This window comes from Phycomyces blakesleeanus, assembly GCF_001638985.1.
Source record: "Phycomyces blakesleeanus NRRL 1555(-) unplaced genomic scaffold PHYBLscaffold_6, whole genome shotgun sequence".
Taxonomy (NCBI): Eukaryota; Fungi; Mucoromycota; class Mucoromycetes; order Mucorales; family Phycomycetaceae; genus Phycomyces; species Phycomyces blakesleeanus.
This window is the reverse complement of record NW_017265139.1, coordinates 1624565-1639970: the sequence shown is the minus strand read 5'-3', so window position 1 is coordinate 1639970 and position 15406 is coordinate 1624565. Positions and strand designations below refer to the sequence as shown.

At 36.3% G+C, this 15406-nt stretch overlaps 4 protein-coding genes across 4 annotated transcripts; 1 reads left to right on the top strand and 3 right to left on the bottom strand.

Moving 5' to 3' along the window:
* The first annotated feature begins 2135 nt into the window (after positions 1-2135).
* On the top strand, positions 2136-3713 carry ATP4_2 (ATP synthase F0 subcomplex subunit B ATP4). The gene is made up of 7 exons (XM_018429484.1): positions 2136-2145; positions 2248-2283; positions 2498-2552; positions 2665-2693; positions 2826-3055; positions 3138-3486; positions 3591-3713. Exons 2-7 carry the CDS (start codon positions 2250-2252, stop codon positions 3611-3613), a joined length of 720 nt encoding a protein of 239 aa, XP_018294290.1. The 5' UTR covers positions 2136-2145; positions 2248-2249; the 3' UTR covers positions 3614-3713.
* Positions 3703-4653, bottom strand: PHYBLDRAFT_180589 (hypothetical protein; the record flags this gene model as incomplete). The annotated part of the gene is made up of 4 exons (XM_018438337.1): positions 3703-4058; positions 4169-4398; positions 4482-4533; positions 4582-4653. The coding sequence occupies 4 exons, from the start codon at positions 4651-4653 to the stop codon at positions 3768-3770; spliced, it is 645 nt and encodes a 214-aa protein (XP_018294289.1). The 3' UTR covers positions 3703-3767.
* Positions 4654-8096: 3443 nt separating this feature from the next.
* Positions 8097-9632, bottom strand: PHYBLDRAFT_180588 (hypothetical protein). The gene is made up of 6 exons (XM_018438336.1): positions 9457-9632; positions 9336-9398; positions 9045-9253; positions 8825-8956; positions 8439-8748; positions 8097-8350 (listed from the first exon to the last, which is right to left on the bottom strand). Exons 1-6 carry the CDS (start codon positions 9598-9600, stop codon positions 8267-8269), a joined length of 942 nt encoding a protein of 313 aa, XP_018294288.1. The 5' UTR covers positions 9601-9632; the 3' UTR covers positions 8097-8266.
* A 528-nt stretch (positions 9633-10160) lies between these two features.
* PHYBLDRAFT_166218 (hypothetical protein) lies at positions 10161-15342 on the bottom strand (the record flags this gene model as incomplete). Its single annotated transcript, XM_018435382.1, has 22 exons — positions 10161-10834; positions 10910-11167; positions 11224-11287; positions 11379-11553; positions 11697-11833; positions 11894-12153; positions 12236-12310; positions 12379-12679; positions 12739-12815; positions 12888-13110; positions 13165-13249; positions 13317-13465; positions 13516-13701; positions 13752-13844; positions 13910-14206; positions 14267-14347; positions 14438-14524; positions 14580-14700; positions 14769-14912; positions 15026-15127; positions 15188-15235; positions 15287-15342. The coding sequence occupies 22 exons, from the start codon at positions 15340-15342 to the stop codon at positions 10161-10163; spliced, it is 3693 nt and encodes a 1230-aa protein (XP_018294287.1).
* Between the last annotated feature and the right edge of the window lie 64 nt (positions 15343-15406).

Below are 15406 nucleotides of genomic sequence, written 5' to 3'. Positions count from 1 at the left end.
TAGCAAGTGATTGTAAGCATAGGTATCTTTCAAGACTTACAGACTTGCAAGATGAAGTGGTGCACCTTGCTTATCACAGCATACAACGGCGTAAGTGATGGCTGGAGGTGCTTGGTGATTTGGATAATTTTGTCGCATGTGGGTGGTAGAAGGCGAGACAAAGTGACTCTGCATTGTTGATTGAATGGTAACAATCAATCAAGTTTATACGGACGAAAAAGGAGACAAACAACACACACAACATACATGTACGCGCACACAAATATTAAATACAAAAAAAAAAATTAAAAAATTGCGTTTTTTTACCTGCTGCTTTTATTGTGGTCTCCTTTTTATTCGCGTTTTTCTTCTTTTTTTTTTTTTAAGCTCTTGGGTCAAAACATATGATTTTAAGCGTAAAGATAAAGTTCGTATCCAATAAAGAAGAAGAAGTCCCGAATTTTGATAAATGTCAAAGTTTCAATCACGGATTTGAACTTGAATTTGAATTTGAATTGGAAGACATTTTGATGTTATAATGATTCAATGTACTTTATTGATTCAAGTAAAACAATGCACAAGGCATAATGATAGCATTTACCTGCAGATTCCTTTAAAGTGTACTACATACTTGATTGTACTGTATGTACTGGTAGAATATTATACACCTCACTCAATTAACAGCCGGCTATTAAAAGAGTTTTATATCTGACTCTTTCCAAAATCAGCTTGCATACCAGTCATCGAATCCTCAAATTATTGAAAATTTTTGTTATTGTTTTGAAGAATAACTTTGAGTACACAAAGATCACAAATACATATCTTTTTGAGACCAAAGGCGTTTGTAGTTAGATCTTTGCTTAATTCAACAAACAAGAAAGAAACTCACCGAACCTTTGAATGATGTATATATAGAATTGACTACAGAAAACTATGGTAAATGCAAGAAGGACTTTAAATGGATTTCTATTGCATTATTTCCAAACAACAATTAATATTAAAAAAAATAGATGCTACTACCATAACAAAACATAAGCAAGTCTTTAATTTTGACTACAGTTGAATATTGTGATCTGTCTATTTTCAGATATACACAAGCTCTGGTCCGTATTCTCTACCACACATAACCATACGGCTGGCACATTAAAACTGCCTTATGCATACACGGCCTTTTCTTCATGGCGCATTGCTGGCAAAGACAGCCGTGGTGATACGGCTTTTTCCTTCTTCCTCCTCTTCTTTTTTTTACATTAAGCTGTAAATATCTCTTCTGTTTTGTAATACTATTTTTTTTCCTCTCACAGATAACCCTCCTTCCTCTTCAATTGTTTAGTGCTTTGTACTTAAGCCGCCCAATAAATATAGAGAGAAAGAAAAAAAATTGTATTAATTTATAGTTGGGTGGATATTAATTCGTGTAACAAGTTTCGCATAAGGATCAAATGTCTTTACCATCAAAAAGGTACAATATATTTAATAATAGGAGCATTTCATTTTTTGTTGCATGTTTTGAAGAAGAAAAAAATCTTGCGGAAAACTTGCATTTCTTTCTTTTTTATGAAAGCGTAGTAGGATAACTTGGTCCTAACTATACACGTGATGTCATCTCACGTGATTCCTTGAGTCTGTTCAAAGGTAGTAGAAGGTTTCAATAAACCTCTTTACTCACTTGCTGGTAAGAAAAGTGGTATAAAAATAAAAGAGACACTATATATTTACTTTGAGGAAACACATTAAACACTTAAAGAAAAAAGCCATAATTTATCTCAATATTTCTTTCTTATGTAGAGTAATTAAAATATTTGCTTCAATATATTGCAGTTTTAGTTATATTTCACACGTCCTTGGTAAACAGTTGCTTTATATAACTTTATCTCACACACACATATATACATACATATATATATATATATTGTATTAGCTTAATACAAGAAACCAATATGCTGTATTAGTGAATACTTGTATATATATTTAATATTATATATATATATAATATACATGGACATATTTTAATTTTGCATTCAAGCTCAAGGGGAGTTTAGGTGTGTAAATAGCAATTCCACCCCTGACAGTGATTCGCTGTTATTGTAAATTTTTCGGGCTCGCCAACAAGCTTTTGTTTTTTTAATCCTTGTTTTCATAGACTTTTTTTTTTTATATTTCGCGGTAAGTAGTAAAAACTTGGCTTTTTAAAAAAAAATCCCGAGAACAAAAAGACGCGATGACTTGCTGAAAGGAACATGAGAATAATAATTGGTTTGTAATTAGCAATGGCTTTCCGTTTGTTGACCAAGGGTGCTGCAGGTAAATGAACAAACTGGAATCTAGAAGAAGAAGAGGGAAAATAGGAAGAAGAAAACAGGAGAAGCAGTAGAACGTTCACAAAGCTTGGTTGATAATACCATGAACCAAAAAAGAAACCAAACAATAGAATTAAATATAGTTTACAATATTTGACATAACATTTTATCTTGTTTTTTTTTTCTTTCTTTTACTAAAAAAAATCCACTTTCTACAGTCTCTGCCGTCCGTCCTACTTTGATGGCCACTCGCCAGACCATTGGTGCCACTGCGTAAGTATAACGTTCATTACTATTTTTTTTTACTAGCTTTGGAGGGAGGTTGAATTAGTTCATCAAGCAAAGAAACCAAATATATTTTCTTACTGACATATATCTCTTATAGTATGCGTAGCTACACCACCGAGAACAAGGGTAATACATGGCAAAATTGAATACATTTAGATATTATTCGACGCGAAAACACATACATACAAATTCAGATAAATATATAAAAGGTACAAAGAAGAAACATTTACCTTTTCTTTCTTTCGAAAACAACAATAGTCGAAGAGCCCAAGAAGGCCTCTATTTTGGATGCTCTTCCCGGTAACTCCCTCGTTTCCAAGGCTGGTTTCCTTACAGCCGGTGGTGGTATTTCCACTTTCTTGATCTCCAAGGAAATCTATATCCTTAACGAGGAGACTCTTGTCCTTGTTGCCTCTCTTGGTCTTCTCGGCGTACTCCTCAAGTACGTGCGTGAGCCCTTCACAACCATGGCCAACGACCACATTGCTGTACGTCTAAAAACAAAAGGATATATGTATATTTAATATATATTAGAACTAGTGTACTTATTATTGTGTTTTGGGTATATAGCGCATCAAGAACATCTTGGTTCAGGCCCGTGAGGACCACAAGTCCGCTGTCCAGGAGCGTATTGAGGAAGTTGGTCAAATGAAGGATTTGGTCGATGTTACCAAGTCTCTCTTTGCTATCTCCCGCGAGACCGCCGAGTTGGAGGCCGAGGCCTTTGTCCTCAAGCAGCAGGTCGCTGTTGCCCACGAGCTCAAGACCACTCTTGACTCCTGGGTCCGCCACGAGGCTAGCGTCCGCGAGCGCGAACAGAAGCAGTTGGCTGCCTACTTGATCGAGAAGATCCACAAAGACTTGCAGGACCCCAAGATCCAGCAGCAGATCCTCGACCAGGCTGTTTTGGACATCCAGGGTAAGTTTTTTGACGAAAAATAAATACAAATGGAATGGGATAACAATTATATTGTTGTTGTGCACACTGATTAATTAAACTCATATTCTCTGTATGTTTTATAGCCGTTGCCTCCAAGTCTGCTTAAATGTCTTATTTTCCCCACTCTCCCTTGTTTCACTGTTCTCTAATCAATAAACAGAAATAAAGCATATTGAATACATACAATGCAAATGCTCTTTATTATTATTATTATTATTATTATTTTACTAGTATTTTTTTTTAAAAAAAAATTATATATATTATCGACTGAATCCGAGACCACCTCTTTGGCCAGTGTATTGCTGTTTTCTCATTTGCAAACCGCCCTGGAACTGCTTTTCAAGATCATTGGCAATACGCTGGTTCTCATCCTCATCTATTGCGCTCTTCAAGGAGCCAAACAAACCTCCCTTCTTCTTGGGTGCAGGTGCGGCTTCCTTATTTCCTGCCTTGTTGGCACCCAATAAACGCATGAATTTGCTCTTCTGTTCCTGGTTACCTCCAAACGAGGCTTTTGACCAGTCATTCCATCCAGTGGTTGCCGCAGGTTCCTAAAATCAATAAAATACACACACACACACACATAAAAAAAAGTGTAAATACCGTTTCTTTTATTCTTAACATTCATGTTGATGTGATTTTATGATTGTGAATACATTACCTCTATTTTCTCTTCTTCTACTTTGGATACCTTTGGTGTAGATGTTGCACAGGCATGAGCACGGTCCTTTTTGGTATCATCTGAATCACTGGTTTCACTCTCCTTGTCTTTCTTGCTCTTCTTCTCTTTCTTTTCCTTCTTTTCCTTTTTCTCCTTCTTGGCCTTCTTGGTCTCTACTACAACCTTTTCTTCTTCTGACTCTTCATCTGTGGATCTCTTTCGCTTGCTACCTACAGATAGCTTATCAATTAAATATTGCTTTTTCCCTTAAACCAATCAACACACACACACACACACAAGTTTGAATACATACTGCTATCCTTGTCTTTCTTGTCTTTCTTTTCTTTCTTGCTTTTCTTGTGGTGCTACTGAATGTCAGCTTCATTGCAATCTTCAGTAAAGTACTAAATTACCTTTTCTGTCTCTTCAGATCTCACAGCTGTGAGTGGAATTTCTGACTTGCTGATTTTTTCACTCTTTCCCATTAGATTAGATTTAGTTAGATGATTTGTGATGAAGTTTGTCCCTGAAAGCAGCAAAAAACAAAAAATGGTCAAAAAAAGAACCGTCCCGATTTCGGACATTTAATATATTCTATGGGGGTACTCAGCCAGATTGATCGATCAAATTTTGAATTCAGAACGCCATATTATTGGACTACAATTGTAATAGCGACGATAAAAATTTGATCGTCTTTTTGAAAGATCAAATTTCGATCAAATTTTGATCGAAAAACGTACGGCTCTCTGATTAACCTAATCCTTACTTTTTATATGCAATACGATACTGTTTTTATCTTTCTCCTTAATAAATCATAGAATTTATTGCCAACAGTTATATAATACTTCTTTCTCTCCATCTTACATGCCAAAATATAGTGCAAAGCAACAAGCAATTGATGCCTTGAAGAAATCGCATAAAATCAGGGAATTTATCGTGAAAAAAAACACTGGTAGAGTCTTTATCAGAAAGTGCAGACGAACTTATTAAAGATATTTTAGAAGTAATCAAAAAGGAAGTTAATATAAAGTTGGAGCAGATGACTGCCGCGAAGGAGCTTAAACAAACACTTAAAGCCAATAAATACATACACAAGGTTGACAATGTATTGCCAGATGTTGAGTAAAGGGAAAGAGCCCTTGATTTCTTCGAGAGTCTAGATGCCTACACATTCAAAGAAGAAATCAGAATGTGCAAAGATTATTCTATAAATGCTATAAAAATCTATGAATTTTGTACGAATTTTGTACTTTTGTCTTTTGGTGTCCTCAACTACAAATTGATACCATTGGCCAAGATTCACACAAGAATTTGATCGATCAATCTGGCTGAGTACCCCCTATATAAAAAAAAAGAATGTATATGATGATCAAAAGAATATGGTTATAAGCACCGAAGCCAAGTGTATCGCTAAGTCTTAAGACGTTATGCCTTTAAGGGAGACTTGTAGTCGTTGTTTTCTATTGTCTGGAGAGAAGATATAAAACAAGCGCCTCTGGAATCATATTCTGAGGAATTATACATAAACTGCCAAGCCAGAGTTTATTAACATACAGAAGAATTGACTGTATTGAGTTAAAGTTAGGGAAAGCTTTAGAGCATCTGTAATGGTTACAGTAAATTTAGTTTAATTGTATATGTACAGGTACTATTGTTCTTTAAAGGGAAAAAAAGTAGCCCAAAAGACTCCTTTGAATTTGTCATGCTATCTAATTGCACAATAATTGCAATAATTGATTATTTTAAATGTTTTTTTTTCTACAGAGAATATGCAATAACAGCATAAAAAGTAAGAACCTTGTCATTTTAAATTAGCTTTCACATTCTTTAAACCAAAGGCGCTCTTCATAACCCTAGACCTTACCACTTGTCGTTCCACTAGGCCCATCTCCCAAAACGTACATAAAGATTCATGATATATATAGTAATTATGTAACATAAAATTTCCAAAATGATAAAAAATCTTGTACGTGTCAAAGGTGTATTTTCACCTTTGACAGGAAGTAAAATGGGAAATAACGTCCCATATACAGCATACTAAGCAGCTATAGTTACATTGTTACTTTTCATGAGAATAATAGCTATGTTAATGTGGTATTTTATTTCTTTAATTCTATTTCATTGCCTTTTAAATGAATCTGTTTGCTGTTCAGAGTCATTTGTCGGTGAGAAAATCTAAGGGCAAGCATTAGGCAATGCTTGTAAAAAATTCTTCGACTCCTCCTTCTCCAAGAGCAATGTCAATAAGGTAGTTGTAGTCCATTGTTGTTTTGTTTTAATAAAAAATATTGCAAAATAAAGAACAAAAGAAATAATACAAAAAAATGCACACACTATGATGGCATTTTAGAGATCAAGTACTCCAAAATTGTTTCGAGAATGGTTTGGGTGATGGGTCTGGTGGAACGTCAAGTTGTAAGGTCTAAGGTCATGAAGAGCACCCAAAGTATTTTTCTTTCTTTCTTAAATCTACTGCTATACATCCACCGAAAAACTTTTCATCCTCTGACCCCAAGAAATTCATTAGAGAAGTCAAGACATATCCTCAACATAAAAACCGTTCGTCAGTAGTAATAGCTAAAGCCTTCAAACTTCAAATACAAGATTAAATGTATGTTTATTATTGAAATAAAAAAAATAAAAAATAAAGTATCAATATATAGTATGACCTCCCTTGGTATCAATTACAGCCTGACATCAATATTGCATATTGTCTGCTGAAATTGATGAAAGATTAGTGCCTATTCTTCAAGTACTTGCTTGCTTAGATCCTTGATCCAAAAAGAAAATCATTAATAACACATTTGATGTGCAATTGAGATAACTGCTGACAATACAATGGTCTTTATTGTTACCATTGTAGCTTATTTAGAGGTTTCCTTGAAAGAGGAATAGACGATAGTATACCAAATACGGAGGATAGGTAATTATAAATATCGAGAAGATTCCAATCTGTGATATATATATTAAGGACAGCTAATCTGAATATCAATTGTACTTTCTTTTTTTTTTAAAAAAAATCTAATAAACATATATCAACATTTTGTTTTGTAAAATATGTATTTCTTTAGTAATCCAGCTTGGCCAGGTTGTAGATAGCTATTAAACTTTCATGATTATATATAAACGTTTCTAAAGTAACTGCTAGACATACTTTAGGGAAAGATTAGAAAATCCAATATATACATCTAGTCACATTTCTTTTTCTCACTGACAAGAAACCACAATAATCCTGAGCTTCGAACCCTTACAAACAAAGCAAGACAAAAAACAAAGAAAATACTCGAGGAAAACAATTATTAGCAAGGATATTGAAGTCTCATATTTGAAACGAGAAAATATACTCAAGTTGAAGGTTGTACCAGATTTGTTTTTATATATACATATATATAAGCTATATTCTTTAAGAGGCTTACGGTTGTCTCCGAATGCAGTAAAAAAAGTCACAGGCTAGAAAACCATACTCTACGAATGAAGAGTAAAAAAAAACCTGCAGAGAGTGTTGCAAAGTTACACACCAAAGACGTCTTTCTATACACAGTGGATCAACCACAACAAACCATTACACAATTGAGAGATAAAATACATAAATAGCCTCAAAAAAAATCTCTCTGTTTCCCACAAGTGTATAATTAATGTCTTTAATTATATCTGATTTGATTTTCGTAGGACTAAAAGCTTAGATAGACAACAGGTCTTTATTTTGCTTGAATAGTTATGTAATATCAGTAGTAAGCAAAGTTTGCATTCATTCTTGATTGATCCCTGTTAAAGATATATAATTCGTAATGACTAAATAAAGTGAAAATTTAAGACCAGTGTATTAGACTTGGATCTTGATCGCCTTTCCTTATCTAGTCTGTTATCGCAGCCTAAGACATTATCTTCCGTACATCTAATCAATATCTCATACATCACACACACTCGTCCGATTATTAAAAAGTGTTTTATTTTCTTTTTTCTTTTTAAGCACTAAATGAACAAATATAATCGTATAAACAGGAAATGATGATTAATATGAGAAAGGTTGAGAGGGGGTTTTTTTTTTATTCTATCTGAGTCTACAGAAAGAGGTGCACCAAAGAAAGTATGCCGGTTTTATTTGGAACCGTTGAAGGCACGGTCGAAGACAGGGATAAGCTGCTGTGCAATGGTGAAACTGAAGATCAGCTTAGGACCGACCTGTATTAAACAGAAAAAGAAAATAAATTAATATTCATACAAGTATTTACCCAACAACATCAGTCATTTTAATATCTCTTTGTCTTACCACCAAGATCTTGGGGGTCAAACCCTTGAAGAAACCAGCAAAGCCTTCCTTCTTGATAAGATCCTTAACAATGTTTACACCGGACTCAGGGTTATCGAAGTTACGGTTCTGAATACGGGTCTTAACAACATCAAGGGGAGCGGCGACGGTGATGGAAGCAACGGCACCAGCAATAGAGGCACAGAAGTTCTGGAAGAAGGTAGCCTTGCTGTAATCTTCAAGGTGGAACATGTACTCCTTCACGAATGCAGAGGCACCGAAAAGAGCAAAGGAGCCAGGAGCGTTACGAGCAGCGGTCCAGCCAGCACCACTATTTTAGAGTATTTGATAAATATATGCTTGGGTATGGATCCGAAGAAGCTGGATCATGTTTTGTATGTACTTACCGGTACAATCCCATACCCTCGTCCTGAACGATCTTCAAAAAGCCACGGCCTCTGAAAGCCTCGGGGTTTGTCTGTCTTTTAATCTTCAAGACATCCAAAGGCAACAGGGCAATCTCTCCAATACCGACCAAACTAAACACAGATGAAAACTATCGTATGAGTTTATGCACTACAGTCTCCGTATCAAGGAATAAACATAATATAAAATAATAATACATACCTTCCGGCAGTAGCATGCATAACAGTCTTGCCAGTCTTCTCACCAAAAGCGTTGGTGAAAGTAGCCTGGTGGTTGGTGTTCAGGTAATCCTTAACGAAAGGTTGACCACCGAACTTGTAGACTCTCTGGGCAACCTTGTAACCAGCAGCAAAGCCAAGACCAGGGAAAAGGGAAGCGTATTTCTTCAAGAAAGACTTTTGTGCAGCATCCTATCAAAAACAATAACACGGTGATTAGGGATCAACAGTATAAAGAGATAAGCTATATATATGACCAAATGAAATAACGTACCTTGAAGATAACCAAGTCCAAGGCAGCCTTCTTCTCACCAAAGGTCATTCCAGGGAGGAGGATCTAAGCATATATGTATTAGAGCACTAATTTTCGATTAAAATCTAATCCTATAAGTTACCTTTGCCTGGTTGCTCATCAAACGCTTGGCGACGGTGTCAACAGGGTGGAAGATGATCAATTCAAGAATACCTGAACTGGCACTGCCAGCAATGCGAGCACTGAGGGACTCGGACTTGTTCTTTCCGGATGCAATGGGAGACATGATGACAGGTGAAGGACTGTTGGTCTTGGCTGTCAAAAGTAAGGAAGAAGGAAGAGAAAGAGCAAGTAAGAGAGGGTCCCTGGACTGGAGTTTAAGCAAAATAATTTTCGTCGGTGATTTAAAATATGAAAAACAAGACTGTTTGGTTGTTTACTTTCTTGAACCAACGATTACAGCTGGACAAAACGTCAAAAACTGTGTTCACAATATAGTCACATCACATCATTGAATTATCTATCTAAAGGTTCATATCCACATATGTCAAGCCAAAAGGCAAGTCTTGACTGTTATACACAAGGCATATACCCCCGGGGATGACTCATTGGACTTTTTTTTTTATCACTTCCCGACAACTGTTCTTGGTGACACCTTAAATTGTGGTCTGTCTAGACGGAGTTTTATATGTCTTGTCCCTTAATTATGGTCACAAGCTTTTTAATGATTAAAGAAGTATTTTTTTTTGTTGAGGTTTATGGACATTTATTATTATATATGACTATGCATATACTTATATATTTATTTATTATTATTTTTGGTTGTTTGTTCTTTATATCGGGTATCTAAAGCTTGCTTTGAGGAGCAATGAGACTGTGAAGGTTGTTAATGGTCTTCTCAGCATCGGCAACCATACGGCTAACGAGTACATCGCATGTAGGAATATCATTAATGATACCAACAACCTGTCCAGCTGTCCAGACACCAAACTCAGGGTCTCCGGTTGTGTAGACCTGACGACCACGTGCACCTGCAACTAGTTCACGTACATCCTCAAATTGGACGTCGGGTTTTCTCTCACGAGAGTTTACCTCAACAGCGACCGAGTTCTTGAAGATACGAGAGGTATTGCGGAAAGGTCTGAAGACAAGAGTGGTAGAGCGCTCATCTGCCTTGACAATGGCTTCCTTGATGTTGTTATGAATTGGGGCCTCCTGAGTACACATGAAACGCGTACCCATGTTGACACCCTGAGCACCCAGTGCCAAAGCAGCAGCCAGACCACGGCCATCGCCAAATCCACCAGAGGCAACATAAGGAATGTTGAGAACAGAGGCAGACTTTGCTAACAGAATCAGGGCAGTAATATCGTCCTCGCCAGGGTGACCAGCACACTCAAAACCGTCGATAGAAAGAATATCTACACCCAAACGCTGAGCCGACTTTGCGTGACGAATGGCAGTGCACTTATGAATCACAATAACACCGGCGTCCTTGAACATCTTGATATATTTCCCGGCTATAATTTCATTGTTAGATACTTCAGTATTCAGCGTCTAGTTTTTTTTTTAAAAAAAAAATGATGAAGACTTACGGTTGTTACCGGCTGTCTCGACAACCTTAATGCCTTCATCGATGATGGTCTGTGTGTATTCTTCATAAGGGGGAGGAACAATAGCAGGCAAAAATGTGAGATTGACTCCGAAAGGATTTTTAGTCATAGTGCGGCATCGTCGGATCTCTTCACGGAGAGCTTGTGGGGTAGGCTGTGTAAGAGCAGTGATCATGCCAAGTGCACCAGCGTTTGATACGGCAGAAGCCATCTCGGCAGTGCCAACATATTGCATACCACCTTTGAATAAAAACTGATCAGCCTATGTAGTCATTGCCATTAGAGCTGGAATCTACCTTGGATAATGGGATGTCTGATGCCAAGCATCTTGGTAACTTTAGTGACCAGAACCATATTGTACTTGAAAGAATGTATATGAGTAAGAAGAATAAAAAGTAAAAGTAAAGGGGGTTTTATTTAAAGACTCAATTCAAGCTGACTAAAATAGGACCTTGCGCGCTTCTTCATGTGAAGATTTGACTGCTCTATGTAAAATATAAATTGAGTCTAAAGTTGTGTAAGCTCTCCCCGCATCACATGAGATGTCTATATTAAGTCCATTGGTTCTCCACACATTCACATCTTGCATACACAAACCCACGCAAAACTCATATAGGAAAAAAAATCTGTCAGCATAAATATAACAAATGAAATCAATACACAATAACAAATATTGTCCTTTTGGTTTTATATATATATATATATATATCACGGCAGATATTCCATAAAGAGTCTTTCAAACTTTTTGATAGCACAGGTTATTATCTACCGCCTCCAATACTGGGCCCATTTGTGAACTGTCTCCATTATTTGAGGGAACAACGCATTGACACTCTCTGAAATGAGACCCTGGAAATATGCAATCGCCGCCTCCTCGGAAAGGTCTAGTCTAAATTTCTCTTGTACCTAAATAATGATTTTCATTTAATATAAAAGAAAAGGATTATTCTATGTATCCGCTTCTACCTTTATAACTGCCTTGTCTGGCTCAATCTTAATATCAGGAATATTGGCATCCACCATCAATGCGAACAAATTGAGGATCAAATTCGCGTTACGCCGGAGAGTTGTAAAAGCAGTATAGCAAAACTGTCTAAACTTATTGTAGTGAGGAGAGCTTGCTCCACCCATAGCCTCAATCATTTCTTTGCAAAGCTTCATCGGAGGTGGGAATGGTTTAGGATCTCGACCCAATATAAAGCCAAAATCAACATGAAATAGATGGCCTTTGTGTGTTTTAAAATAAATAAATGAGATCAGAAACCCATAAAGTTCTGCCTTTTATGTATATACATATAAATTTCTTACCTTCAGGCGATAATAGCAGATTGTCCAAATGTCGATCTCCAACGCCAAGCAAATAAGTAATCACACAGTAGCCAGCTAGTATCATTAGGTGGTATTCATGAGTTTACTAGTAGAATTTCTCTATTTTTAACTTTCACACTTACCACAGCTACGAAGGTATGTCTCCATCACTTGAGCATCAATTCCATAAATTCCATCTGGACCTGGATCAGGATGATGTTCACGGAGGAAACTTTGGATATTGTTTTGGTGTTCATTGAGTACTGCCGCAAGTGATTTTGAAGGAACAAATTGCATCAAGCCATGCTCAGGCCCAGTTGCGAGTACTTTGTAAGGCGTTAATTTCAGATCAAGGTTTTCTTTCCTCAGCAGTTTGTCCATCAGTGTGATAATCTGAATTACTAATTGATCCTGACGAAGATCATCACCGGTCTTAAAGATAACCTACAATATTATCTTTCTTTTTTAGTATACTTATTAGATGAAAAGACAATCAAGCATACAGGATACGTAGTCGTGTCAGTGCATGCAAAAGTTAGACGCAGAGGCTGGAGATTACTATTGAATATTCTAGACTTGTCTAAAAGAAAGTATATATTAATGTGAATAAGATTTTTTCCTGATAGTTTTATATTATAATTTATATTCTTACCTGCCACAATACCACACACTTCTTTACTTGGGTCCAGAGGTAGTGGACATGGCGGGAACGATCCAAAGTGGCCTTTTGGATCTAAAATCATTGCTCGTAATTTATCTTCCTTTTTTGATCTCACATCTTTCATGCTTCTAACATCCTTGGACATTTTTGAGAGAGATTGAATAAGCTCTCCTTGGCGTAATAATGTATCACGCCGCTGACATCCATTCGTCACCTATAATAATGTGAATTAGAAATCAAGTGTAAATATTTGCATATAAAAACTTACAGCCATAATAGCCTTGATATAATGATATGCTACTTTGGCATACATCTTTCCCATAACCTTGTCCTCGCACTCGACCATTAGATACCTGTGTTTATAATAATGTATATTAGCTTTAATTTCTTGGTTATATCACTACATATCGGACTTCTTACCAATGGAAGTAGTTGCCTAGTGTTTGGTTACGAGTTGCGCGATCAATAAGGAACTGGGCCAAAGATGATTCGTAAGAATTTGGTGTCTTGTCATTCATGTGTTCAAACTTGAGAGCCTGCACAAGCTGTAAAAGATACAAAAGCAGGTCCTAAAATATTATAATATAAGTTAAACTGCTTATAATTACATTTCCCTTACATCGTCATCCGCTTTTCTCAATTGGTTTACAGCATATGAACGAACAGCTCTATTCTCAAACTCTTTTCCAAGAAGCTCAAGAGCATCGTCTACGTCAATGTCTACCCACAATGGCAATAAATCTACTGCCTGTCGAACTTCAGTTGAGTCTGTCCACACAACGCATTTGAGAAACTTTGTCAAAGCCTAATAAAAGAAAAGTTAATATATGGATACTCCTCAAAGTGTTTACTTACTCTCTTGTCTCTTGTCAGATAGAAGCGGAATTTCCAAACCAAATCCTTCTCTTCTGCCGTTAACATTTGAGTGGGTGGATAGGACATAATACTCTATAGTAAAGATGGCAAGTTTATGAATCAAAATATACTCGTATATTTTCTTTATATATATTTACATTGAGGTCGTCTCTGATCTTTGGGTTTGGTTTGAGGTCGCGATCCAAGGGTCCATTTCGATGACTACGGACCAATCTTCTGTGCTTAGCTTCAACTGGATTATCACGCACAATATCAGGATCAAGAATAAGTGAATAAAGGGCTACTGTTTCAGTTGGATGAGCATTAATATTGCGCCCATCATCTCCGATATCGGTATAATTGGCTTGGTTGGCAGCATTTGCAGTGACCGTATTTGCTATCTGAGGAGGTTGCTGCCCAAGAAGAGGCGCAGTTGGATCAGGAAGAGTATATTCCTAATAGACATGTCATATGTCAATGTCAATGTCAATGTCTCTTAAGTACCGGTTACTTACTATCTCACCAAATACGACTGTAAAGTCAAATTTTGGTAACTCAATATACAGTGCTTGTCCTGTAGACTGTAAAGACGCATTCTAAAGGTACATGCACATATATAAATATATATTCTTTTATAGTTTCCGTTATAACTTTCTATTTCTCAATTTTTATTTATTTATTTATACCTTATGTATTTTTTCAATCTGTCTGAATGCCATGTTGTCAAGCCATTCTACAGGTCTGATATCACCACAATCGTATCGTTTAACAAGCTAGGCACCGAAAATCAGAATCGTTGCTCTTATTATCCAGATATTCGCTAGTCACCTTTTCCAATTTATCCATATCATTATCTGTCTTCACTTTACTTGGTGTAGTTGTTTTGGATTGTCCGTCTGCCTCACGACCTGGCCAGATGTGTAGTTTATGCTTCCCCTTTCGAAGTGTCCTTTACACTATCAATCAATCAAACTAAACCCCAAACCTAATGTTTCTCTTTGTTTACTAGTCTCTTACAAATGTTTTCCAAACAGCCTTAAGGTTGTTCCACCCACTGGAACTGCTTTACGTGGCCCGACTGTATCCCATACAGTAATGGCATATTGTGCTGATGCAGGTAAATCACAGTATTTTATGGGTAATGTCAACCATTCATTCCAACTTTCCATCAAAAAAATAAATAAAATAATAACAAATAAACAAACTTTTGTTAATAATAATTACCGAATAAAAAAATATGCTCGTATAATATTATAGTCGCTACTACTATTTACCTCCAGTGGTTCTTAAACGACTTGTAACTTGTTTGAACAGGAACTGTTAGAGGTTTATTATCACCGTACAGCTGGACTGTGACATAGTAATCAGAATGTTTTCTGTGAATGTCTGCTTGTTAGAATCGACATGACACTTGATTGGGATGATGCATTGCTTACATTGGGAAATCTGCATTAGATGTTTCACGCCTTCCTTCTAAAGAAGAGCTACGAAGATATAAGTAACTAGAATTCGAGATATTATTTCTTCTCACATACATCTTTATGGACACTGGTAAATACACATTCCTTGTAAGGCAGTATGAAAAGTCCATACTCAATAAATGACTTGTACAAGAAGTAAAAAAATAAAAAAATAAAATAGAAAATAAAAATTAA